The following is a 26267-nucleotide window of genomic DNA, read 5'->3' as shown; positions in this document are numbered from 1 at the left end:
CTCATTTTTATTTCAAAGGTAAAAAAAAAAATAATTCAAATGCAAACAGGATTCTGTTTCAAAAGAGTAAATTTGTGTTGCGTTTTTAATCTAAGAGGCTGACTGATTTTGGTTTTGTGGCCCCGTACAGCACAGCCTCTGCCCTCCCCCTGGACACATACAATGCACGGACACTTAACATGGGAGGCATGTCTAGGAGCAATAAATCAGAGGATCTCCTCTCTGGAGACAGAATAACAGCAAGAAGGGAACATTTCAAAGCTTGTTCATGCCTGAACATTAGTTACTCTGATCTGGGTAAAAAAAATATCACCTTTAGACCCAAATACCTATTAATACATAAAAGTTACATCATATATATCCTTTTAAGATAAAGGGACCTGCCACAGCTCCCTGCTGAAGGGCTGGCTTGGTGGCTTTTCTAAAGCACTACACAGCATTTCAAAAACTAAACCTATAAAAACATTTAAAGAACTATCTCTCCTTACTGATGTCAGCCTGTGCATGCAGGGACACGTAACAGCAGGCATTTATCACTTCCATTTGCATTCTAGGATGTGTATAATGCAAAATTGCTCAGGTCAGGAGGAAATCTGTGGGTAACCAGCGCTGTGTAATGTTCTCCCTGCAAAATCCAAAGTCAAACAACCCACACATCTCATCTTACAGACCAGGCATTCTTGGTGAGGAAATCTGATTTTCTCACTCTTTTCCTTCATGCACTGCAGGAACGTGACTTTTCAAGACATTTGGATTAGTGTGGAAGGACTTGACTAAAATCTCTTTACCAGAGACACTCTCGATCTAGCCAGTATTTTTCTCCACTCTTGACTAAGACATAATGTTCTGCCTCTTTCTTCAGTAAGAAAAATCATAACTTTCTTAACAAAGCTTCAGAAGATCATCAAAATTTTGAAGTCCCTGTATTTCTAACCCACAAGTCTTTACATAATAATATTTTCAAATTCTCAAAGCAATCTTTGCCTTAGCTGAGTACTCCTTTATTGTGCCCTTGCTAACATTTTTTCCACGCTACAGTGAATAAAACTAGGTCCCAATCAGGTGATCCGAGGTTGCTCTTTATCTCCTTGCTCTGGTTATCTCCTACTCAATCTGTGTCAAATCCATATATCTCAGTGTTAACCAGAGCATGAGGCTTGATTCTTAAAACTGAAACCAAACACCCTTAGCCCCCACTTCCCTTACAATTAATCCTACCTCCAACTCCATCTTCTGTCACTTGGAACTTGCTTTTAACAAGACACTGAAACTCTGTTCACCCAGATACGCGATATCTAGTCAGGAATCACAAACAGATGCTTCAGTTAAAAAAAAAAAAAAGTAGCACTAAGCAACTTTGTGCATTTCTGCTAAATCACCTTAATGTACTATTGACCCTTCACAGGTTCTTTGGCATAAAAGTGTCTCCTTATTAGAACACACATATATTTAAATTAAAGACACTTTTGAAATGAAAACAATAGCATGGATTCACACAGATATGCTCTGAGGATAAACATCGGCATTAACTTTCACATGAAGAGTACGATTGCTACCTTAAAAGAGCTGGCAACAGGCCGTTGCTTTTCAGAGCAAGGCTGAGCTTCACACCAAGGCACTTCTCTCCTACAGCTGCACTGGGCACTCATCTTCTCAGAAATCAAGCCAGAAACACCAGCAGTTTGAACACTGATTGGAAAAGTACATAGAGAGCACGATTTTTCTAAGACAATCTGGAAAAAGAAGAAATATTAATTACAAAATAAGTTAGCCTCTTTTAGCGATACTACCTACTAGGCAGTGTTTTCTGATACGCTACCAGATCAAGCTTTCCCTGGAGTAAATGAGTACTACTCCATCAACCTGAAAGGATTTTTACCTGATTGCAGCAGCAGAGATTGCACTACTTTGTGTACTATGTAATAGGTGTATGTAATATGGGGTACATTAAATGAGATAGAGAGGAGAAATAGCATCAAGTTTTATTATATTCTAGAACACTTAGGTTACGCAGGAGTGTCAGACCACTTGGGAGTAATGTAGGTCTTCTTAAATCCTTACCATTTAAAGGCTTTATTCTCTACTTGTCTTTCTTTAGAAATTTGTAAAATATTTTTTTGGCAAAAAGTACTTCATGGCTTCACTGCTCTACGTTTTGGCATCTGGACTCCTCCTGTGAAAAGATCACAAAGGTCATAAAATCGTTTGAAAATTAAATTAGTTCTTTCATGCTAAAAATGATTATAGCTTGAAGTCTATGCTATCAATCTTTTCGGGAACCGAAAGTGTTAAATCACATGGAAGAAAGTTCTCCCTGTGGGAGTGAATACAGTAATATCTTGGACTTTAACAATTGTCCTTGACATATCCTTGACCCCACTTCACAGGGCCCGCAAAGGAGCAATTTATGTGTCTGAGAATTTCACAAAAAATAGAAACATTTCTCTTGGCTGTTGTATTTTTCAATGGCAGCTCCTAGCTCAGTGGCATGGAGTACTGGAAGAGTCCCCTGGAGCAGAAATCAGGTGGAGGGGGCCAAAGGGACAAGATACACTCGTTTGTCATATGGCCATATGGTCTATGGCATTTCCATATTTTTTTTTCATATTCCTATCATCTGCACATACAGTCAAAGCACAGGTAGGAACACCAAGAAAGGAACCAGTGTCTGCAGTGGGAGAAAGTGTGCTACTGCATTTCGAAGGACAGGCGTAGGGCACCGACACGAGAAACAAAGAGTCAAATGAGCTAATGCACTTTTAGATCACAGAGAGAATCCAACAATGACAGACAATTAAGACATCTGGCAAAGAGGACATATAGGCAATACAATGTGGAGGACGATTTCGAAGAATTTGTTTTGAATAATATTTAGGGTGAATTCTAAGCAGTGCAGAGAAATAAACCTAATCTCAGTGTACTTACAGTAATAACTACAAACAATACCATTAAAGAGCTGCCATAAAAGGCGCAGAAGCTGCCTCAGCATTTGGAGCCAACAACGAGTACGGGGAAGGCTAACCATGAGTAATACCACCAAGATAAACTGACCTAGTCTCAGCCCACTGCTTACGACGACTAACTCGATGTCTGCAAGGGGCTCACTGGGGGAAGAACTACAAATCCCAGGAGAAGCTAACGCGTGTCTGAGAAGGCACATCCCATATCGTGTGCTGGGAACCAACCTCGGTGTGCCTGTAAAGCCTCTGAGCAACCCACTGCCTGAGAGACAACTGCTGAGCTCCCAGGAGAGTTTCAGAAATACTGCCAGGAAAATATATGAGCATTAGCTTGTTTCATGCCTTTTTCCAGAACACAGCATTTGGTGTTTATTCTCTTACAACACTTTTAAAAAGTGAAGAAAGCATGAGAGCATTAGAGGTGTTCAAGGAACAGCACCCCGATCTCTATCAAATTATGCAGTTCAATGGTCGCTTCACATTAAATATTCATAGAACAAACAATGTCTTCAAACAAAGACTTGGGTTACCTTGGTACCTGCTGAACTCATGACAGACTTTTGCAATGCTTCATCTGGGTATAACCATGGCAGAAAATGAAAATAGGTAAAAAGTTGATGTGAAAAGCTCAATGTGTTTAAATGATTTAATATAGGATAGATTTTTGCCTTTGGCGGTCATGAAGTCTTAGGTGGATATCAAAGGGTGATCTATATTTCAGAGCATCTGCTTCATCATGATTTAATTAGATGGACTCAAATGGCAAGTAGATTTTCTGTCAGACTTGGAGACAAACAACATGAAAGCCTCTCTGACCCTAGCACAGCTGCGGTGTTCACATGGCTGATTAGAAATTGTCCTATTAAAGATTACAAATATTTGGTTCCAAATCCATCTTCAAATTCACACTCACCAATGACTGCAGAAAGGCAACCAGAGACAGTAATATCTATGTAAAAATGTAAAGCCCAAGCTAACTATATTAGGCCAAATCCTATAGCCATTATTCTTCTTCCCCTCCTCCCCACACGCATATTTAGGTAACTGGCTTACTTTAGCATCTTTAAATGATTAAGCATCTTTAGCATTAAGGCAAATCTCATGCAATTTTCAAGCAAAAGGTCCATTTCTAGGCTTTCATAGAAAGCTGCCAGCTCAGTCTGCCTGTGCCCCATGTTACAGAACACTGTAGGAATCCCTCCAACCTGACCCAGCATTTCCTGCATAAATGAAGTGGCAGACATTCCTGATGGCTCCCCTCTGCTTGGGGCTGCGCAGCTATATCCAAATTCTCTTTTAAGTCAGTGTCTACATCTTCAGTCCATTCAGTTCAATTTGGGCCATTTGGATTGAATTTCAGCTTTGCATAGCAAGGTGCAACTTAATCCTCAGGAAGCAATGGATTTCAAGCAACTTCTGGACTGGATTTCTACAGCTACTCTCTTAGTATGATGAGACACATTTTAAACAGCCTGAAGAGCTGCTCCTGAATGTGCACATATATACAGATATCTTTCTTAAACCACAAGTTAAGGAATTTATTGTATTATGGAAATTGTTCTTACTAAAGAAAATGGGCCTACTATTGTCTTTAATAAGGCAGGATCAAGCCCTCGATAAGAAGATGGAAACAACATCCCTTTGAATGTTCACGAGTCATTTCAGATAATACATGCATAAATCCAAAAGACAGGATGACTAGGAATAATGACATTACATTCATTGGGACTATGTTTGGAGAACTGGAAAGGGCAGCAAAGTCGTATATTTAAAATTAATTATGCATAGAAATATGTGGAAGAATTACAAAGAGTAATTTCGAACTACAGATAGTAGTGGCAGAATACCCTGTGTACCTTTAATATTGCATCTATACCAAAGTAGTATAAAGAAGACAATGTACTAAATTTGTATATTGATAACAGAACACATTTTCAATATTTGGTTGGAAAGAGATTTTATTTTTCTTAAGGAAAAAGGGGCAAATGATTCTGACTCTGTCGGCATATATGTGCTAGTTAAAATGAGTACAGACCTAGACCCAGCTGAGCTGCAGCAGGTACTGTCTCCTGCCCAGCCGGTTGTCAAAAGCTATGAGAAATGGTGAACAGTATTGTAGGGTCTTTGGAGGGAGGGAAACAGGAAAAGGGCATTATGGGACAGACAGAGGAAACATTGAACCTACTGTGGCAATGAGGAGACTCTGATTTGTCATAGGGAAAGATGGAGCAGCAGATAGAGAAGAAGTGCTCAGACTCTCATAATGAATCCAATAGTATATGTCCCCCATTAATAGTAATGCAAGCATTCAGGCAATCAAAGGACAGAAGTATGGACTATGAACACTCATTTTTGTAGAAAAGTATCTCTCTCAAGCCTACACAAGTTTTCAATAGCTATATCAACGTAAATTATTTAATCTATTGATGAATACAGGATCTCTGCATCTCCCAGGTAATCAATCTGGCACCTTTCACAGGATTATATCTATTTAATACAAATAAATCAATTTCCCATTAAAATTACACCAGCTTTTAATACATTTATTTGTAAAACTTTAAATAGTTGATTTTAAAACCATTCTGATGACATGTATTTCCACTTAGTTTGCTGGATTTTTTTTTTGGTAAGGCAACAGAATGGATTATATGTCAGTGACGATTGTGCAAAAAAAGTCAGATCTGCATTTGTCATCAGAAAATAGTTATATTGATTTTATTGAGTGTTTAAAGATCGATGTGCTGCGTTTGAAAATTAACACTCCTAAAAATTAGCATACAGGGTTTTCTCTATCTGAATGAAACTATACAAAAAAGCAGCATCAAAATTGAATAAAACTTATTTAGTCTTTTGAGATAAAACATTAAATGTTGATTTGCATTGAACATACCTGCTATTTGCCAATGAAAGTTATATTGCAACAGCCTAATTCATCATCATCTCTCTGAACAAAACACCAGGCTGGCTCTCCCCACTGTTTAATAATGTAAATCAAACCAACTCGCAAAGTCATCCCTGGAGAGAAAACAAAAGAACATACAGCAAGAATACTATTTTCACTAGCTTTTCAAATCACTGACATAGCATAAATGCAGGCGCTGGAGCTTCTCCCTTTTTCAGAGAGGAAAGTCAATTTAACAGTGTCCCCAGTTCAGCACAACATTTCATCTGATTTCTCACTATTAAGTCAATTGTTAACCCCCTGGACAATACAGCATTCAAGTTACAATGCAATTTCAGCACATGCTTTAAATGCTTTGGTTCAACAGGGACATAGCTTTCTAGTATCAACACTTCCTTATCAATACTGTGAATTTCCCTCTTATTTCTGTATTTTGGAGATGATTAGCAAAACTTTAACAGTTACTCATGTCAGTCACTGTCTTCTGCATTAGCTAGGCAGTCTAATAAAATTTTTATTAAAATATTGGATCACATGTGGTAGTAAAATTGCGTAAATGAAAGGTGACTTTCATTTAATATACAAAATAATGAATGAAAAGAAGAAGGTGTAATAGTGTAGCATGGGAAAAAAAGACAATATCTGGAAAAATAGCTGGTAAATTCTCAGGGCAGGGGTTCTGTGAAAAACAACAACCAGAAAAGACTGGCTATCTTAATATTCAACAGCAGAACATGTATTTGGGCATTCTGGTGTAAAAACATGTTTTAAAGGCATAAAGACTTTGACTTTCAAAGTTCATTTCAGAATGGGCAGCAACTGAAAACGGAAGAGGAATCATGAAGATGTTAATTGTGCATACATAGCTTTAAAGAGTTGACAAGAAGACATTCTCATTCTGGTTTTACCTATTCACTTTGCCCTCAGTCTATATTAACCTGAGACATTCATTTCTGAAGCTGGGGTTTTCCGGAGTGCAAAATACTCTGGAGTTGTACAGAGGAGAAAAAGACATTATAAATGTCTAATGTTTCAACTCGAAGCACTTATCAGGAACAGAAAAGAAGTGGTACCACCTTATTGCTTAACTTAGTCCACCTTCCTGCTACCTATCATTGCCTGATCTATCTTACAAGCTCTGACAAGGAACACAGCTTACAATATTAGTCATACCTCCAAAAGTTTTGGCTGTGCTCTGGAATTGGCCCAGTGAGCACTTTCCCTTACTTCAAAAGAAAGAAAAAAAAAAAGAAGTGGCCATTTATACTAAAGCCTGCGATTTTGGAGATGAAAAGTGCTACAACTTTTCAAAAATGTTTACTGTATACATGGTCTGAAATGGCTTTGGAAATTTGAGTCGAAAAGTTAACAGTAAACAAAGCTGTTGTTTGCTAGATAGATTCTTGTGCAAACCTTATGCTCTAAAATGAAGACCAGTTCTTGGACAGAAGTACATCTAAGTGCAGAGGGAAATCAGGAATGACAAGAGCCAGGGTGCACGAATGAAAACATTGGTAACAGGTTCATAACAAAGCGGTTCTTAACATGTAATTAAGTGGTGGACCTCCTTTCCATGGTATACTGCAAATACAAAAGGTTTATGCAGGTTCGAGAGAGACTTTACAACCTACTAGAAGAAAAATCCACCGAATGAATAGGAACCAGCTCTGCCTTGGGAAGTCCCTGAGCAGCAAAAGGTGAAAGCCCTGGAGTATCAGTCTGCCGCCTTCTCTTCCCCAAGGTATCTGCTTTCAGGTACTGGCTCATTTTTTTCTATGGATCTTCCTTTTCTGTCCACAAGCATATTTCTGTCCTTCTATCCACAAGCTCGTTTCCATTCTCTAAGCATGAGAAACAACATAATAATTCGGCTACTGGCCTTCCCTAGCTATGTTCTCGTACACGCCCACAGAATACACGAGGATGTAACCTTGCGAGTAAGAACAAAGCCAATTTTTAGGAAATTATGCCTGACATAACTGCAACAATAATTTGAATGCTGTAACTTAATTGCTCAAAGAATGTCCACAGCACAGTGTCAGCAGTGTGGGTGTACCACACAGGGACAACTGCACAGCCCCGGCGCTGCCATGACTGCGGCAGCAGAGCCCCTTCTGCCAGCAGTAGCTGCTGCTGTCTCATAACATAAAGGTTTGAAAAAGGTTCCAAGGCATAAAATAAATTCTTAATGATCCTGCCCACTTTAATAACTCATTAAGGGCATAGATATTAGCCAGATCCAACTGTCACACACCACTAGGATTGGAAAAGCCATGTTCTGGCTGGATAAAATATTAAAGAGCCCGAAGAGAGCTCTAAGGGCTCTGGCAAAGGAAGGAAAACTCAGCTGGCTGTTTAATTTGTGCTAGATAACCAGATACTACTTCTGTCTCATTTAAAGCTACTTCCAGAGAAAGAAAATCCACAACTGCAACTGAAGTGACAGAGCAGTAACAAACATCAGCTCTCTCCATGGGAAACAAGGTATTGTATGTGTCACAGCTAAGCTTATGAAAAGGCTGTCAGCTGAGAACATATGTTGTCCTGGGGTTACCTCAATAGCCAGGTGAGTAAGCAAAACTAATGGGAATTCCTGCCTAGACAACATCTGTTTCATCATTTTGACCCATTTCCTTGTCCCTCCCTACAAAGTCCTTCAGCAGCTGGGCTCCACGCAGCCAGGCACACGTGCTTCCCCAGCCCTCGGCACACAACTCATTTCGCTGTCTCATTTTATTTACCACATCTGAGCTGACTCACCTGAAAATTTCTAATCCTGGCTCTGTGCTGTGGAGGGACAAAGGCCTCCAACATGCCGTGACTGAATTTTACATAAAAAAATATGTGCGTTAGCTGGCTTAGCCATGAGTTCAGGAAACTCTGGGGAACAGAAGGAGATTCCACACATCCTCCTTTTTTCCTTTGTTTAAAATATAGTCTAATGCATCATATGACATTTGCTTCTTAAAAGGCACCCACAAGAAATTTAATTAAAAATGGTTTTTCTCCCTTCATAATCACTATGTGAGCAACATGTACATAAGACAATCCAGAATATTTCAGATGTTATGGTGGTTTGCTCCATCAGCAAACTGAAAATGCTCTGTGGAAACACCAAGGTGGAGAAAGACAAGCAACTACAGTGCTACTATTATTTGTTTCTGATGTGTGTCATTTAGCAGCATAAAAAGCCCTCCACCACTGGAGGAAGCTGTTTATGTCCTCACCACAAACCATAATGTTTCTGGCTTTAACTATGCTTTACTGAAGAATTAAATACGTGCTAAAGAATTAAGAATATATGCAAATTTATAAAACATAATCATCAGGATTGGGAAATAGAGATTCAAGTTCAAGTCTTTGTCCTGCCTGACACACATTTGCCTGTTTTCCTTCTAACCCCTCCCTCCCAACACCACTTCATCTCTTCTTCCACCAGCCTCTGCTGCTGCTCCTGGATCAGAGTCTTGTTTCCGCCATTTCTTCCCTTACATCTTTTTCCTCTCCCTCCTTACCTCCTTTAAAGTGAGTATGAAAGAAATACTTTTAGCCAACTCAGCCTGCTAGGCCTAAATCCTTAGTAATTTCAGTGTGGCTTGTGGACTTCATGAACAATGAGACTCCATGTCACCAGAAACTTGACCAGACTCTTTTCCGTCACCCCATGTCACCGCAAGTGTTTAGGAGCACTCCTGCAAGAGATGGACAGCCACGCCAGCCAGGAATTAAGGCTAAATCCTTTATTTCCAGCCACAAAAAAAGCTTAAAACTTGACAGCAGAGAGAAGATCTGTTTTCACCGTTCCAGGAAAACCTCGTGTTTGTGGAGCTGGCAGGTGAAGTCTGGTGGAACCGCCCTTCCCACACAGGAGGCACATCAGAAGAAGGCTGCGAAAGAGCCGAGCGCCTTTCTGCCAGCTGCCTGCGACATGGCTCTGTTCACTGGTGCAGATTGTTAAAGGTCAGAACAGGAAAAAAAAGTCTTTTCTGGAAGTTAAGAGTTTCACTTGTCTTTTGGATTGCACATCCCAAACATGAGTGTTATGGCCTGGACTCCCTTTAAACCCACCACATAAGCAGTCAGAGCTTGATGTCTCTCAGGTTACTTGTTTCCAGTCTGAGCATTACCAAAAAGTAGCAAGGGCAATGGAAAAAATTAGGCATTGAAATCCAAAATTCATAACTCGCTGATGAAATATCTGATTGCCAAGGCACTGAAATCCCCTGAGAACCAGGCCCTAACTGAATCTTTATAAGCCTCCACTGAAACTGGAGTGTAATCTTCCTTCACAGACATCTTCAGATCATGCAAGTATTTGCAAGCTAGAGATCTCAATTTGCAGCTTTTTGACAAATATTAAAATGAATAACAATTTCAGGGGCAAAATGCTGAGGAGTAATTGCTGCTAAGATCAGAGCTCTGATGCTGAATTAGCACATTTGGAAGCCATCCATGCTCTCAAGATATTTTGGGCGACAGGAATCTGTGCTGGAATGACTATGTTCAGCGAGGGGAACAGGGTGCTGGCCTCAATGCCCACCCAAGGTGTCAGAGTGGGGCAGCTCTTACATATCCCCTCTGATACTGAACAAGTCTTCCTGAAAGCTAATCAAAGGGCCCAGGCTGCCTCAGAAAAAACGACAAATAGGAAAACCCAGCTAAAAATGGACAAGATCCAGTAGTCCCAGGGCAATGGCAAAACCACAGCATTAACAAGTGTCATCTCATTGTACTAAGAAAATAGGGTTTTTTTGGGTAGTCAAGATGACATTACAGTTATAATGCTTCTCTTCATGTTTACAATATTCTGCTGTTCTAAAGGAGGGGGAATCCTGAGACACAGCTTGCTTAATTTATGACAGAGCTGACTCGGATCCCACAGTAGCAGGGAACTATACTTGGAGACTTGTATTCCTCCAGCATCATTGGGCCCATCATCATCTTGCTTTCCACTCCCCCAGGCAAAGTTTCTTTTGTTTTAGCAAATTAACCAGCACCTGTCTATATAGAATAATGTGGATCTTTCCCTTCTCTTACCGATTTCTGGAGAGAGGGAAAAAAAAAAAAGAGGATATTCAATCCCCACCGCAACCCACCCAGGAACAAAGACTGCTTACAGCATCTGAATAAAATGAAAGACGAACAACATGTTTGTTAGATGTAATAATGTATGTCCATATGGAAGGAATAGCTAAACTGTCCTTTCCCATGAAAGAAAATGAACAGATTGCCTAGAAATAGGCAGCTCTCGTTCCCTTTGCTGAGGGAAGCAAATGCCATCCAGATGGAAATTATCAAATGGATCAAACAGCTACATTTTATTCCCAAATGATCTTTGTTCTACTTATCACTCATTAAACCAGGAAAACTCTTTTTCCTATAGCCCAAATGCAGTCAAGAGAATATTATTTATCGTATGCTTATTCAAAATATTCTGTATCAAAGGTTTCCCTGATGAGATATTGATCTTGTCACACAAAATGAGGGAGAAGATAAGTGTCCTTCCTAATGGGAACATTTGTTTAAGATCTCTGGAATCTGTTAATTCCCATTAAGTCCAACATGTGACTGAGGATTACACTGTCCTTGTGGCTTGGCAGTCAACTCTGCAGCCGCTTCCTGATGCCCAGGGTGACAAAAAGCCTTTTCAACAGTCCTGTTGCTTGCCAGGTTCTACAAAGGTGAATGTTACCAAGTCCCAGTGAAACTGCCTTGAGGTTCTTCAGCTACTTTTATTTGTACTCTTCCATGGGTAAATGTTTCAATTGGAAAATTGCACTGAATAAAAACAGAATTTAAAAATCACAAAGAATCCTCATCTTTGGCCCTATATGATTATATGTCATGTATAATCTAATCCAATAATTTAAGGGACATTTTCAAAGACATAAGAGGGGTTAGTTACCAACTGAAATGGAAAGGCAATGAAATCTGGATACTTAAAGCTTTCTCAAAATTTTGAAAAATCACCATGACATTTTATGTGATAAAAATTGTGTTTGTTGAAGCATATCCTATAAATTTCTGATTGTGTTTGTGGATATTAATCTCTTATCCTATTGTGCTATATAAGTTCTGGCTATATACTTTGTTGTAATATGATTTTCTTTTAGGCTGAAAACCTACAGCAGCACAGGTACAGTCTTTTATGAGGACATAAGACTGTTAACAGCTGTGGCTGAGTGACAGGATTAGATCAAGAGCATCTAATCGAACTGGGCCAAGTAACACTACCTTTTATTTCACATTAATCGTTGAACAGGAGTTCAACTCGTGTCATAGGTGTACCAGATGGGCCTATAAATTAGGCAATAAATATGAAGTTGATTTTTTAATGGTGTGGTCATTAACAGAAAACACTGAGTTCAGGTGCAACAGTCCAAGAATAGCAAGGACCCCATGGCTTCACACGCAGAAGGCAGCAGTGCAGCTCCCAGGGCCTGAGGTCCGTGTGACTGATGTTTTGTTCTCTTTGTCAATGGATGGGTGTCAGCTTGCGATGGCTGGGCATGTAACGGCTTTGCTGCCGAGGGAAAACACGCCGGGTGCACTGACTGTGGGAGCAGTACAAACACTCTGCCAAGGGACAGAAGGGAGAGGAGACCCTATGCAAAGGGGTCCTGATGTAAAGCACACAGATGGGAAAGCAGTGCCTTCCACTGATAATCAAGGAGGAGACTGGCAAGCAGATCAGATATTTTGTACAACTCTGTGACTCCCAAAACAATCGTCTGGAGCAGGAAGGAGTCCCTGATGTTAAGCTTCCAGACTATCCAGCTGATGTGCACAAAACAATGTATTGCTATGACCTCTGTTCAACTGAGAGCTCAAAAGCAGTAATTCATAGTAGGGCATGTATCATGACATTTCAAATAAGTCTTACAGACAAGACAACCTCTTCTGAGGGAAAAGCTAGGCTAGGAAATAAAATATGAATATTTTTACATTCAGAAAGGGTCAGATTCATCCACAGCAGAAGTTATTACTCCTAGAAATACTGCTAAACCAATTGCCCTATTCATAAGCCACTTGTTTACAAAAGGCTTAACTTACAGTGTACCACAGTGCTGCAGAAGACAGTATGTTTATTATAAAATAGAAAAGGAGTATTTATTTTCATGCTAGAGTTTAGAATTCTTTTTTCAAGGACTATTATTAAACTGAAGCAGGAGCTTCTTCTCAAAATAGTTTATTAAACTGAAAGATGTGTCTTGACAATCACATTATTCTCTCCCCAGCATCCAGCTCGCCAGTGCAAAGAGCAGCATTCATTCTTAGCAGACATGTCATCTTCCGGAGACTTGCAGGAATCTGAGCAATTGCTTTTAATTTAGGAGCAGCAGAAACTACTTCCCCTCTTTACACTCTGTAAAGCTCCCAAGGAAGCACACCAACAAGGATTTGTTTTAATATCACCTTACTGAGGACACAGAAATTAAGAAGAAGAACACAAAAGAGGTCAGAAGCCCTCTGAATTAAACACATGTGCTTACGTGATTTCCCAGGAGAACAGCAGCACTGCAAGTGCTGATCCACTGAAGAAAACTCTCCACAGCTCAGGCTGAATCCATGTGTTTGAATACACTGTTTTATAAGTTGTTTCCCTCTCTTCTGCGTTGTCCTATTTTACACTGTTCAAGGGGAAGCATGCACAACTAAAGAGGAGCACACAGTTCCCAGACAAAGAACAGTGAATTCGGCTTATTTTTATGCAAAAGCTCCCGAGTATTAGCACTAGACCCGGCATATGCTCAATGCCTCACTTGATGAATGCTGTTTCTGATCTCCTGGGGCCTCAGGAGAATTTGTCAGGTCAACAAGGCTTCAGATGTACATACACATTTTATTTCCTATTTAATACCTTTGTAAACTGGTACCTAAATATCTTCAACAAATCTAACAGAACTGGTGGCTACAATTTAAGACAAAACTATACAGTTAGTCCAAGGTATAAGTACAAAGGAAAAGTCCTCAGGCAGAACATTCAAAAAATAACTAGAACAACACAAAAGAGAGGTTCCCAAGTGTTAATGTCCATTATCTCTTATGAGAAGGCTAGTCCAGCCTTCAGAGAAGTCACCTGGGACACGGGAGGAAGATTTCAAGTCTTTGTCCTGCTAGGCACTACTAGATCGCCACAACCAAGTCCCATATGACCTTGGTCACGTTTACTACTACACTACTTCGGGTGGGAATCACTTTCCCTTCCTTCTGCACTGTAGGCTTGACATCTGAGGCAGTCCCTCTCCACTCATCTTTACAGTCAATGAGTTGAAAAGGCACCTCTAGACTGCCAATTGTCTTGCCTATTTTAGACCTACATTATGATGAGATGAATCCTGTCCTGTAGGTGAAGTGCTGATTTCTCTTCAGGACTATCAGGGACCCCAGGAGACTAACTCAGACTTATACAAGTCCCAAGGAATCCCAGTCCCTAGAGCATGAATTAAGCTTAGTTCCTAAACACATGATAACAAACTCCCTGCATGGGAGACAGACATCTGACAGTCATTGCTGTGAAGCTCTGCAGTGCTGGCTGAGCTATAAGCAATAAAGAGCTTAATTCTGTAGCCTAGTAAAGATGTCGTGTCACCCAAGAAGAACCAGGAAATGATGAGTCAATTGTCTGTCCATATGCAAAAGTTAGTGCAAATCCCAGTCTCACAGAGACATCTAAAAGGGAGAGTACAGGAATTTGCTGCTCCGGGAAAGATGCAGATGTCAGAGATAACAAGCAGTGATTTTTTCTGGCTCTCCTAAGCATCGTCACACAAGGTAATATTTGTTCTGAACCCAATTCAGACCACCAAACACACCCGGATACTTGTCCAGACCAGTTGCAGCTTTGTTTCTTAGGTTTCAAAAACCTGAACGGGTTATTGCCTCCAATACCCTCCCCAAAACTCACTCAGGGCCATCCACCTGCCACACACAGCAGTCTTTCCCCAGAATTTCTTGCAGAGCTCCTTCTGTGGTCATCTGCTCTTTAGCAGGTTCATTTTGACAGAAACAGTTTCAGGGATTTACCATTTGAGCAGCCACACTGACAGGTTTGAGGAGATGGCAATTTGTGTTTGTGGATAGGAGGCAACGGGGCCATGATGAGCTATGAGAGGTAAATTAGGGGATGAAACCCTCTGCAGACAGCATAAAAAACATGCATAACCAACACATCTGCCTCTCAGCTCAGATTTAGGAACTCTCCTTCATGAGACCGTGCCTTAATTTATTGTTGATAACACTCAGTGTGCTCTTAATTAAAGCTCTTTAGTTGGACCTTGGCTTCTCTACACTTCTGCTCACCATATATAGGATACAGACAGTATACTTCTGCCTTGCAAAATGATGAGGTATCCAGATCATATAGGAGCCATATAAAGCAGATTTGTTATTTATTTCTGGCTAGCTCATGTACATCAGACAACCTGTCTGCTCATCCATAAACCACCATTTCCAAAAGATCCACCATCCACAAAAGATCTCTAATTAACTGTTTATTCAGAAGCCACCTCACTTTGGTGATCATATCCAGCACAGAAAAGGCACATAAAATTGTAAGGGTGGCAGAGATGAGCAGACCTCAGCCCCTCGCTACCCACAGAGCAGCTACATGATGGAGTGCAGTTTCTTCTGCAGATCAGCTCCTCTGAGGGACAAGAACAGCCTTGTGCCTCCCAAGCAAAGCTCCCTGCACAAACAATCACAAACTATCGGTATCCTCAGCTAGGCAGCCTCACCCCTAGGTTTTAAAGCCTGCTCACCAGAAAAGACTGTCTGCAGCCAGCTGGAAACAAAGATGTGGCTGCTGAGAGACAGAGTCCCCAGCCCACAGATGGGAAATCAGCAAGGCAGCACCCAGCAGATGGTGGGGGCAAGGGAGAGCAACAAGAGACGGCCACATCCTGCAGCTTTCACTAAGGGTCAGAAAGAATTGCTCATGACTTTCAGCCTTGGAGTCACGTTACAAAATCGACAATGTGCTCCAGGAGCTTCCCACTTAAAGACGGCTTTGCCAGACAGCCATGTGCTGAGAGGTCATGGCACTTCAAAGCTTTTTGCTTTTGTCCCAGTACAATTAGTAGAAGCCTAACCCAGGCAAACTTCAAGGAATCCTTCACCAAAATTCCCCTGTACTCTGCTCCATGTTCTCACACTGCGACCAAAACTGCAGTGACTAGACAGAACAGACAACTTCTTAATTTCTGAGTAATTGTCGATCAAATGCTCCCAGTAACCCACCAAAAAAAGAAGTCTGTCTCCATCCTTAGCTGTTTGACCTGATTCACTAATGGCTAGGACACAAAGTGTTTCCGTGCATGAGAAGCCAGGCGTACAGCTGCTCTGCATCACCAGACCGAAACCGAGCTGCTACAGCACCCTGGTGAACCTGACCCACCATCTGTAATAAAATCCACTAGCTTTTTCTTTTCCTTCTTTTTTTAATCTTCTTTTTAAGAGCTGCTTACTTCACCAGGCATAACTTTTTTCTCAAGAGCTTGCCACGCTACATTGAGCTTTCCCAAGGCAGATGATAGGATATATTGCATGAAATACGACAGTGGCTACAGTTCAAGAGATCTTTAACAAGGGTGCAAGTCAGCCTAGCTTCCACTGTGAGAGCCTGGCATTTTCCCTAACAGTGCCCAGCTCCTACCCAGTAAAGGTTCAATAGTTTATGCATCTAAAAGCAAGACAAAAATGTACTGAGAACTTTTTTATACAACCACTGATCTTTTTTCTTCCTCTCAGCAGCAAAAGAGACAATGGGGACCTAAACAGCTACCAGGTAAGTGTCCCCCATTGGCCTTGTCCCACTGTCACCTACACTTGGGCTGACAGGTGGAGCATGCAAGTGAATTTCCTTCCTATGGAAACTAGAGTATCTGGGAAACGGAACACAGACTGACACACACTCGGATTTTAACCCCCAGTGGAGTCAAGGTACAACCAGAACTTCCACTGCATAGTCTTAGTCTCCTCTTAACTTCAGGTTTAAATTCAGTCTTTAAAATAATAACAATAACAACAACAATAATAATAAAAAACCAGTTTCTTCTCATGTCCCTACTTCTATTAGCAAATCAGAAAGGAGAGAGAAAAAAAAAAGATCAAGATCTGCAGAAAGTAACTTCTCCCTATTATTTTATACTACCTTTATTTATGCCAAACCCCGTGCAATTATACATATATAGATATATATGCACATAAATATTTCATAGATATTTATATGTAAATGAACACATTATACTACGGTTCACCATTATCACGACTGATAGGCTCAGAGCCACAGACTGGGGAAAGGCAATATTCCTAGCTAAATGTAATAGGCCCAGGTTTCTGAAATATTCCATTTTCTGTCCTAGTTCCTCCTGTTCTCTTCATTCCCAAGAAAATGCTACTGCAAGAAAGATGGACTTCAGTTAACACTACCAGCTGTCTGACCTGCTGAGAATATAGTTCCACGAACAGATGTGGGAGTTTCTTGGTTTAATCAGGCCTTAAGAGAAAGGTCTGCACTGTAGAAATCTTTTATACATTATCTGGTTTTAATTAGGAGCTTTAATATCCATCAGCTTAAGGCCTAAATGAAAAGGCTGTTGCTAAGAAGATATTAGATAGTGCTTTTAGAAATCAAAATTACTACCCAAAAAATATATACAGAAATTATTAAGGACTACAAAAATTTAATCTTGGGTGGCTCATTTTTGTTCTGACCCATACAAATATCAGTCCTGAGCATGGAACCAAGTTACTACGGGCTGAGCATCAGATCTGATCCCCAGATCTCCCACACACATAAAAGCTTTTCATAGTACAAGATAAGCAGTAGATGGGGAGTGGCAGGCTTCCAGAGCAACCCCTCTCCATTTTCTACAAATGTTTTGTCTCCAAGAGAACCTAGAGTGGACATTGGCATCATTTGCTTTAACGACACTGAGTTTCACCATCTTGCCTAGTTTCCAGTGCCTTCCAGGCCTTCTCTAGTGCACCAGTTCTCAAAGGATGCACACCATGTTCCTTCCACTGATTCTGACCAAACAATGCCTGTTTTAGACGTTCCTAAAATGTCAGTGGAAACTGACTTTATTTTTTGAACTTGCATAGTGAATTCTTGGTAGTTAAGCAAGGCTGCATGCACAGTTGAGTGCAGACAAAATACAGAACTTCCGTAATACACACATGATCTATCATTGTAGGTGCTCTGTTTCTTTTTATCTGAACATAAAAACCAGTATTACATTTCCTGTTTATGACCTTTCCTACCAGAGAAGAGCAAAAGAGATACAGCAGGAGTGCAGGACAACAATTGTCATTTTTGTTTGATTACACAAAACTGCTTGTTCAGTCATGGAAAACACGGATTTTTTTTTATTTTTTTTTTAATATCTGTCATAGGAGAATGGCTATTCCTTCTGGTGATTTTTGATTTTCAGATTCCAGTCCCTCCCCCAGTGGAGGTACAAACTACTCTACAGTGCATTTGTAGCCTCAGGTACACCATGAGTTTCCTTTCTAAGTTTATCTTTCACATAGCCTTTAAAAGGCACTTATGCACCATTTCAGGTTACTACTTCCACATATGGTGTTTACATTCTGTTTCTAAGTTCTCTGATAAAACTAGAGAAAAAAGAAATTACTTTGCTGCTAAAATGAAGCTTGACTTTAGTACTGGGGAGTTTAAGTCTAGGAAAAAAGATCTGGGCAAACATTGCCCAAATATGTTAATAAACATTTGATGTGAACTATTGATCCTAGCAAATAGTTTTCTGTGTTTGAGCTCTTTTAAATAAGTTCTGTGTAAATGGAAGAGTCTGAATGGGAAGCAGGCTCAGTGAGCGCCCATCAGTACAAAGCACAGTCGCCCAGCATCCTCCCAAGTCTCCTGATCACCCAGCCAAGCACAGGTAATGCCATTTGGCTTGGGCAGGTCCATGGATCACAGGTCGTTCAACACAAGTCAAATCTTCAGGTGTGTTCTGTAAGTACATTGCTACCAATCATCCTCAATTTCAAAAACCCCAAATCATTTATGGAAGAAGGGCCAATATTAGTTACCCTATATGAGTCATTCAGCAAGCTCAGACTCCCAAAGGACCTCAGCTTGGGAGGACGCCAATATACGAACCATCTGGCCTGCCACTCTACGTCTTGGAGATGGGTTCTATAAATGACTGTGTTTAAAGAATTTGAAGGATCTTGTTTGATGGTGCAACACATCGTCTAATCTTCTTGTACATCAATTAGCACATAATTATTTGGCATAATGTGACTATCACTTCTCATTTGCCCATTCAGTAGTGGGAAAAAATGGAACAGAACAGAGGTTAAAAAAAAGAAAACCTTTAGCTGACCCACCTTTTCTAATGCTGCTGCATGCAATACCCCAAAGAGATTGCTGTTAAATTATTAGCATTCATCCACTGTAATGTCTAAAATCTCGCATTTTTACTTAAGAGAAATGTAAAGCAGCTGAAACAGCTGCTCAAATGACAACTGTGGTATCTGCATATATTTAAGCAATGCTTTGTAGTAGGAAGAATGGATGTCTTAAAAAATTTAAAACAAGTGGCTACAGGATTTTAAACGAAATCTGTGAGTTGTGAACCAAAGCTACAGTGCCAGTACAGAGTTCATTTGCCTGAGGAATTGCTTGAGTCCATTTTGCATCACAGTGCTTCCATGCAGGTAATCTGCTTGCAAGTGTCTGTCCCCCCATCTACACCTCTGTGTGTCTGCAGCCGTTGTTCAGGAAATTATTAATTCCAGCAGGAGGGAGAATGGGGCCAAATAATCTAATTAACTTAAAATGAAGCCTGATAGTTTAAAATAAAACACATTTGTCCATAACAGAAAGGGACTGGACTCAGAAAGGCTCAATTTCATGGTATGTTACTATGGTCCCACTCAGAAAGTAGATAGCTACACTAGGATAACAAAGACTTATTATCACAGTGTATTGTTATTAATACCCTTATTATTAGCACACTTCATGTATTATAATCTGACCCCCAACCTTAACTTTCAGGCCCTGTCTTTCACTGTCAGCAAGGTAAAGCTCCAAAAAAGCTCTCACAAGTGGTAATTCCTAAAGCATCATTTTATCAACACAAAAGTTACCATGTCAAATATTTACAAGTGTTTTTCCACATCAAAATATCTTAATATTTGAGAAGACAGCTGGTTGCTGGGTATCAGGCATATCTACCTTCAGAAGTGCTCGCCTGGCCAGGCATTAGGAAGAAGAGAAAGACACATGAGAGCAGAAGCCCAGATTTTGGAATCTCACTGGTGTCTCCTCTGCTTAGACAGTGCTCCAGAACATCGATTCCAGGGGCTATTTCCCTTGGCGTCTGGTGTGTATTTTCTAAAGAGGTGTTGGATGAAGGCCAATTCAGTTACTGCTGTAAGCAATTGCACTGCTACCTTACTGAGCAAATGAAGACGGGTTTCCCACCATAACGTGTGAGTGTGTTCATTAATATTTCTTCAAAACTGTCATTTTGTTTCTGGTTTCTGAAAAGCAGCATCAAAGAAAGTAGTAACTTACTCTGAACCAGCTGGGGTAATCAATGGGGGCAGAAGATGGGCACAGGAACAGTGCCACATGTTACTGTGTGTTAAAAATGTTCTTCTCTAATAAAAATAAAGACAGTTAGGAGATTTGAATAATGGAGGGTTTCCAAAAGTATTAACCCTGGTTGGGTTTCAGTATCAACAACATTTCAGTGTTTTGGGGAATTTGCAACCGTGCTCAGTTAAACTCCGCAGACTCAGCTGGCGTTCGTGCATGCATGCACCTGCACACACACACTCTTCCCTCCTCCCTCAACCAGGAGCCACCAAAGGTTCATGCAGCCCAGACCACAACTAATTCTGAGCCAGGCTATGAGGAAACACTGTCACAGCTGTGCTAGCACAGGTGGCCCTGCACCGCATTCACTTCTCCCTGCTGTAGGTGTAAGGGCTTGGCAGCACAGGGTGCAGCCTGAATTATCCATCCCTTGAACTTGGCTGTTACTGTACTCATGATGCCCAAGCAGCCACCTGAAGAAAGTGGGCAGGAACACATCCAGTAAAACTATTCAAGTTCAGCTGCAATTTGAATAAGGACCTTAAAAGCAACAATCGAAGGATGCTGTTTTACAGATACTACCACCTACAGGAATATATGGAATACCCTGAGGTAGGTCAGCAGGATAAATCAAAAAAACCCAACCCCAAAACCCCAAAAACCCTGAACCCTTAAAACCCCAAGACACTAAAGAACCACTAACTGCAAAACTACTCCCAAATTTCTGTAAAATGCATTCCTAGGAAGTCCAGGACACAACATTTCCTTAAGTTCCAAAGTAAACAGTGATGCAAGCCACATGTTCTTTCAGAACTTGCCACTGCACAAGGAAGAAATGGGTTATAAATAAAAGTTAAAGTGATTTAATAGATTGTCTCAGTTAAAAGCAAAGCAAATCATAAACAAGCGGTGAAAAGAATATGGGAGGGCAGCCCAGCTACTGAAAAATCCATAGGTTTCAGAGACCTCAAATGTTCTAAGAAATTTTGATCACAAAAAGAATCATAGCTTTTTTTTGTGTGAATTTTCCAGTCATCTCAAACTGGTTGCTAGGCCATGCTAACTAGTGAAATACCTTAGTTCTAAAAAATGATTAGTACTTTTGTAAGAATGGGAAAATCACATTGCTAAGATGCTTTACCTTGTTTTATTTCTGTGGGTTTTATTCTTTCCCGTGCAGCTGATTTCTCCCCACAGGATTTCGACCTTTATTACTTGCTGACAACACATCTGACAAACAGCTTTTTGCTGTGGTAGCTGAGGTTGAGCCATCTGTTTTTTCTCTAGAGAGCCATGCCTTATTCATAATGGCATTTTTCTGTTTCATTCCCTGGGGAATAGCACCTGCATGCTGATTTCCTATTTGACCCCAAAATACATCATCACTTTTCGACAACCGATCCCTCCCCTTCGTGGCTCAGCAAGCACTGCGCTCCGGAGGCACTCGGGCATCCTTCATCCTTGACAGCAGAGGCCAAGGGGCTTCCTCGTGGACCACAGGCAGGTTGCAGTCAGCCTTTGGATTTGAAGTGGAGGAGACAACTGAAGGCATCTGAGGAGGAAAGAAGACAAGACATAACCTTGGTTGTTCCAGGCCACTCTGTGCATTGGGGCTGATTTCAGCTGTAGCTTCCCATATAATTGTACGGTAGGCCTGTGTCACACTCTCATTGGGATTTAATTAAAGCACACGAGCTGTATATATAAAATAATAATCCCTGCATTCACAAAGATCAGCTCAATCAAAGAGCTACTTGCATTCTGCTCTCCCTAATGATTTTCTTCTATCACAATAATTTCATTGACCATTTTTGTATGTGACTGTGATAAGGAAAATGATCAGGAAACTGGATTTGAACTGTCACACATATCTCCTGGAACAAATAACTTAAGAGCTTCTCATGTTATGGGAATTCTGAGTCACCATTTCACTGTACAATAAATTTCTTAACAAAAAGGAAATTTCAGTATCTTGCATGGCTTTTTCAACTATTAATGCTAAAGGCAGGAACTATGCTTTTATTTCTTTTGTTTTGTTACTTTTATTTTAATCCAAGATTATAAAGAAAATTCAGTAGAAAAATATTTGTAACTAGTAGCTAACTGGCTCCAGTGATTGCACACTTGAATTTTCTTTCCGTACAATTATGGAGAGGTTATGCTGTCTCAGAGAGGGTGAAATCTCCTGCGTGTTTAGTTTAGCAGCAGACTGTCACAAATGCAATTGCAATTGATCAGCACTGTTCTTAACAGGATTCCTGCAGTTAATGGAAATTGCTATAAAGAGCTTCAGGGCACAGGAATAATTGGATCACTGAAAAAAAAAGAAAAGAATTGAAAAAAAAAGAAAAGAATTGAAAAAAAAAAGGTAGGACAAGATCAACATAACAACTTTTTTTTTTAAACATCCAACAATTTTCAAAGATGGTCTTACAAGAGAGTACCCCATCATGGAAACAAAACATTTTAATTATTTTTACAAGCCCCAAGCCATTCCTAAACAATGGGTAAGAAAATGCATAATGAGAAACATTAAGCATTTATGATCCTCAGCTTGTTTAAACTAACAATCCACTGTGCATCTCTGGAACCAATCATTCAAATATCTATGTGATCTATTAAATGACTGCCAAGAATATTAGATTCCACTAAACTAAAAACAATGGCAAAATTTTTACTGACCTGGCAATTTTTGTGATGGTTTTGTGCAAGTTCTCGATGCACGGCTATGATTCTCTCCGGACTTGTTAATTTTATAGGAGAACCAGCACACACGTTTGGAGTGACGCGAGAACTGTAGATGCTATCCACCTCTTGCTGAGAGTTTGCAGGTATTGACCCAGTCATCCCACTCACTTTGATGTACGTCTTGTGATCCTCCAGCTGTCCATTGGCCTGTGAAATGGCTGTGGTAGAAGGCAGCATCTGCAAGAGAAAATACCATTTTAAGAAATTCAAGATAGAGGAAGTTTTCCAATGCTGTTTATTTTGGATTAGGGGAAGCCACTTGGATGAATTCATTACAATAAATGTTCAGAAGGAATCTAATGCAAATAAACTACATTTACCAAAATAAGAAAAAAGATAGCATGCCAATTATTTTAAATGTGAAGCATTCCTGCATCTGTCTATAAAGGGATCCTGCATTCATCAACTCTTCCCCAAAACAAAACAAAAAATTCTCTAAGATCCAACTACAGCCAAAATTTGCATTGGATATTAAGAAAACCTAGGTAAAAAGTAGAAAAAAATACTGATTTTTAAAATTGCCTAATGTTAGGTCTCCTCTTGAAGAATCTCGACATTTCTAACATGATTCTTCCACACACATATTCTCCCATTCCACACTACACAACAAATTCAGGTTTGTCTACCTGCAAATGCTCAAGAAAGTTAAGCTGAACGGACTTCAAAAGTGTAGTAGTTCAACTGTGTGAACACTTAAGCAGACCCTTCTATTCTGAATCAAAATAATATTAATTCATTTGATCTTATTTCACCTCAAAATAAACTTTAACACCACAACAAACATTGTCCTTCTTGAATATCGCCACTGAACTGAAGTCAAATTTAGAGAGAAACAGCAGTGATTTAATTATGCACCTTTTCATAACAGTTGCAAACAGGAAAATAATATCTCCCTGAATGTAAATGACTGTCACAGGGCAATAGTATTTTATCATCCAAATACAAATTTATTAAAGCTACAGGATCAATGTTACATCTTTTCTTGAAATTGCAAAGAAAAACAAATTTAAGATTGTTAACGACAGTTTCAGCCTTTGAGTTTTAAAAAATATTTCTTTCTTTATTTCTGAAATTCATACATCTGATTACAAGTTATCAACTCATTGTCATTAGTCCTCTTGTAATAGCTCCAGAAATGCAAATATTATAAATATGCCAGGTCAGGAATGGTTACTTAATACAAAACACATTTTGCTTCAAATAATATGTTTGTTTTACTCTGTAGATATTTAATGAGCATCAGGTGCATCACTTGTGTCCATTGGAACAACAAAAAAAACCACTGAAGGATTCTGAAATGTTATAGTAGAGTAAGATTGCTCTGAAGTGACCCCCCAAAAAGATGAGCATTTATTGACAAGCTCATGCATCAAAATATAGTTCTATTATGGCATGAAGAAGAATGTACGGTATGTAAGCTGTTGCCATTGCCAAAAGAGGAAGTTTTGCCATCTTGCAGGAGTGATCCCCGCGGAGCTTTGTGAGAAACCTGCTGCTTGCAAGCAGTTCAAGAGCAGCTCCAATGCCAGGGTTAAAGTGTATAGGTGTCTGTGGGGCTGTACAGTTCCATGGCTTTGGAGGTGATGCTGGATCCCAGTGGCTGACATGTACAAGCTATCCAGACCTGGAAAAGCTCATCACTCTCATCTCCTGCTTGCAAAGTGATCCTCAAAGCTCGTGGGCTCCCTGAAGTATGTGTCTTACGAATCCTAAGTACACCAACACTCTGATACTCAGCTCGTAGGGTCAGGAGGGTGGGCCATGCCTGGCCATCTCTAGGCGTGGTGTGCTGCAGGACAGACCCTTCCTCAGGCACACTGTGTGAGAGAACGTGGGTGGTAAACATGAGCAATCAGCACTGCCTTTGGTCCCATTTCTTCTTCTGTTCTTGGCTCTCCACCACGACAGAAGGGAACCAATGCTGCTGAATTCTGGCCATTGGTCCTGTTAAAGTACCAAATACAAGCATGTTTGGCCAGCTGAAACACACCCCAGGAGCAGCTAGCACCTGGCTCATTTCCTTCAGGCTGAACAACAGGCCAGTGAACAAGACAGTGACATCCAGGAATTGAAGGACCACTCATACTGACCAAATTTGGGCACATAACTTAGTTCACTGCTCTTCCCCAGAAGACTTACTTTCTCTGCACTGATTACAGTGGGAGTCTGTGACACTACCTGGATACAGCATTTATTTAGGCAGGGTGGCATGAACAGCCTATCATATCCTAGCATCACAGGCATAGATCAGCTGGCAAGTGAAAGCTATACATTTGGATGCCCCCCTATAAACACAGAAGCCAAAGGTGTCTTCAGAAGTCCTTAGTTTCTAACCAAGGTTGTGAATGCATTATCTCCCCAGTACCCACAAAAAATGTCAGCTGGCTAGAAAGCGATGGAGGGGTTACAAAGGGCAGCCCTGGTGTGTTTTGAGGCATGAAGCGATTGGATCTAAAATTATTTGATGAGAATTTTATCACTACGGGAAGCACAGTCAGAGGCCTTTCTGGTGACAGATGAGAGTCAGCAGGAGCCGAACAGGTTCTGGAGTTCAATGACCCATGCAAAGGCAAATCACTGTGCTCCTTGTAGGCGGGAGAGCTGGTAAAGCTACCAGAAAAAACATAGCACCAAATCAAAGCTGTGACACTGGCACTCTCCATTTCTGGAAAAATAACCTCCTTGCAAGGTCTTTCCTTTCCTTCAACTGTTCAACCCACAAACTCTTTTGCCTCTTGGGACTATGAAATTCTGCTGCAGCCAAAGCAGTGAAACTCAGTAGAAAGGTGGCTTCATGTAAACCCTGATGAGTGAAGCTGCTACCGCACTGACAAAGTTCTCACAGTATGGTCTGCATTATATTTGAAGGTTGGTATGAGTCTTTCAAAAACATTCATCTTCAGTGTTGCATAAGACTGTGAAACAATAAAGACTGCATTTTCTACACCACTAGGGATGTAGCTAAGCAAAAATCCTGCATTTTGTTTCAATGCCCAGGCATTATTTTTTTTTTATTTTTTTACAATATTGATTCTGTTTTCCTTTGATACTTTTTGCTTTCCTCTCAAGTTTCCACAAATTACCC

General features: G+C 40.3%; 1 protein-coding gene across 5 annotated transcripts in view; it reads right to left on the bottom strand.

The window, feature by feature from the left end:
- The window catches only part of JAKMIP1 (janus kinase and microtubule interacting protein 1), a 281939-nt gene that overhangs the window by 27848 nt on the left and 227824 nt on the right, over positions 1–26267 (bottom strand). For all 5 annotated transcript variants that reach the window (XM_075420482.1, XM_075420483.1, XM_075420486.1 and 2 more), the window contains exons 13-17: positions 23117–23359; positions 21576–21986; positions 5851–5975; positions 2062–2173; positions 1557–1733 (exon numbers count right to left, since the gene is read on the bottom strand). In XM_075420482.1, coding sequence (XP_075276597.1) covers positions 21852–21986; positions 23117–23359 — 378 coding nt within the window. In that variant the 3' untranslated portion in view covers positions 1557–1733; positions 2062–2173; positions 5851–5975; positions 21576–21851. The remainder of the gene's footprint in view (positions 1–1556; positions 1734–2061; positions 2174–5850; positions 5976–21575; positions 21987–23116; positions 23360–26267) is intronic.

Source organism: Opisthocomus hoazin, chromosome 5 (assembly GCF_030867145.1).
Source record: "Opisthocomus hoazin isolate bOpiHoa1 chromosome 5, bOpiHoa1.hap1, whole genome shotgun sequence".
In the NCBI taxonomy this organism is placed as follows: Eukaryota; Metazoa; Chordata; class Aves; order Opisthocomiformes; family Opisthocomidae; genus Opisthocomus; species Opisthocomus hoazin.
The sequence above is the reverse complement of the archived record's forward strand: the minus strand, read 5'-3'. Positions and strand labels throughout refer to the sequence as shown.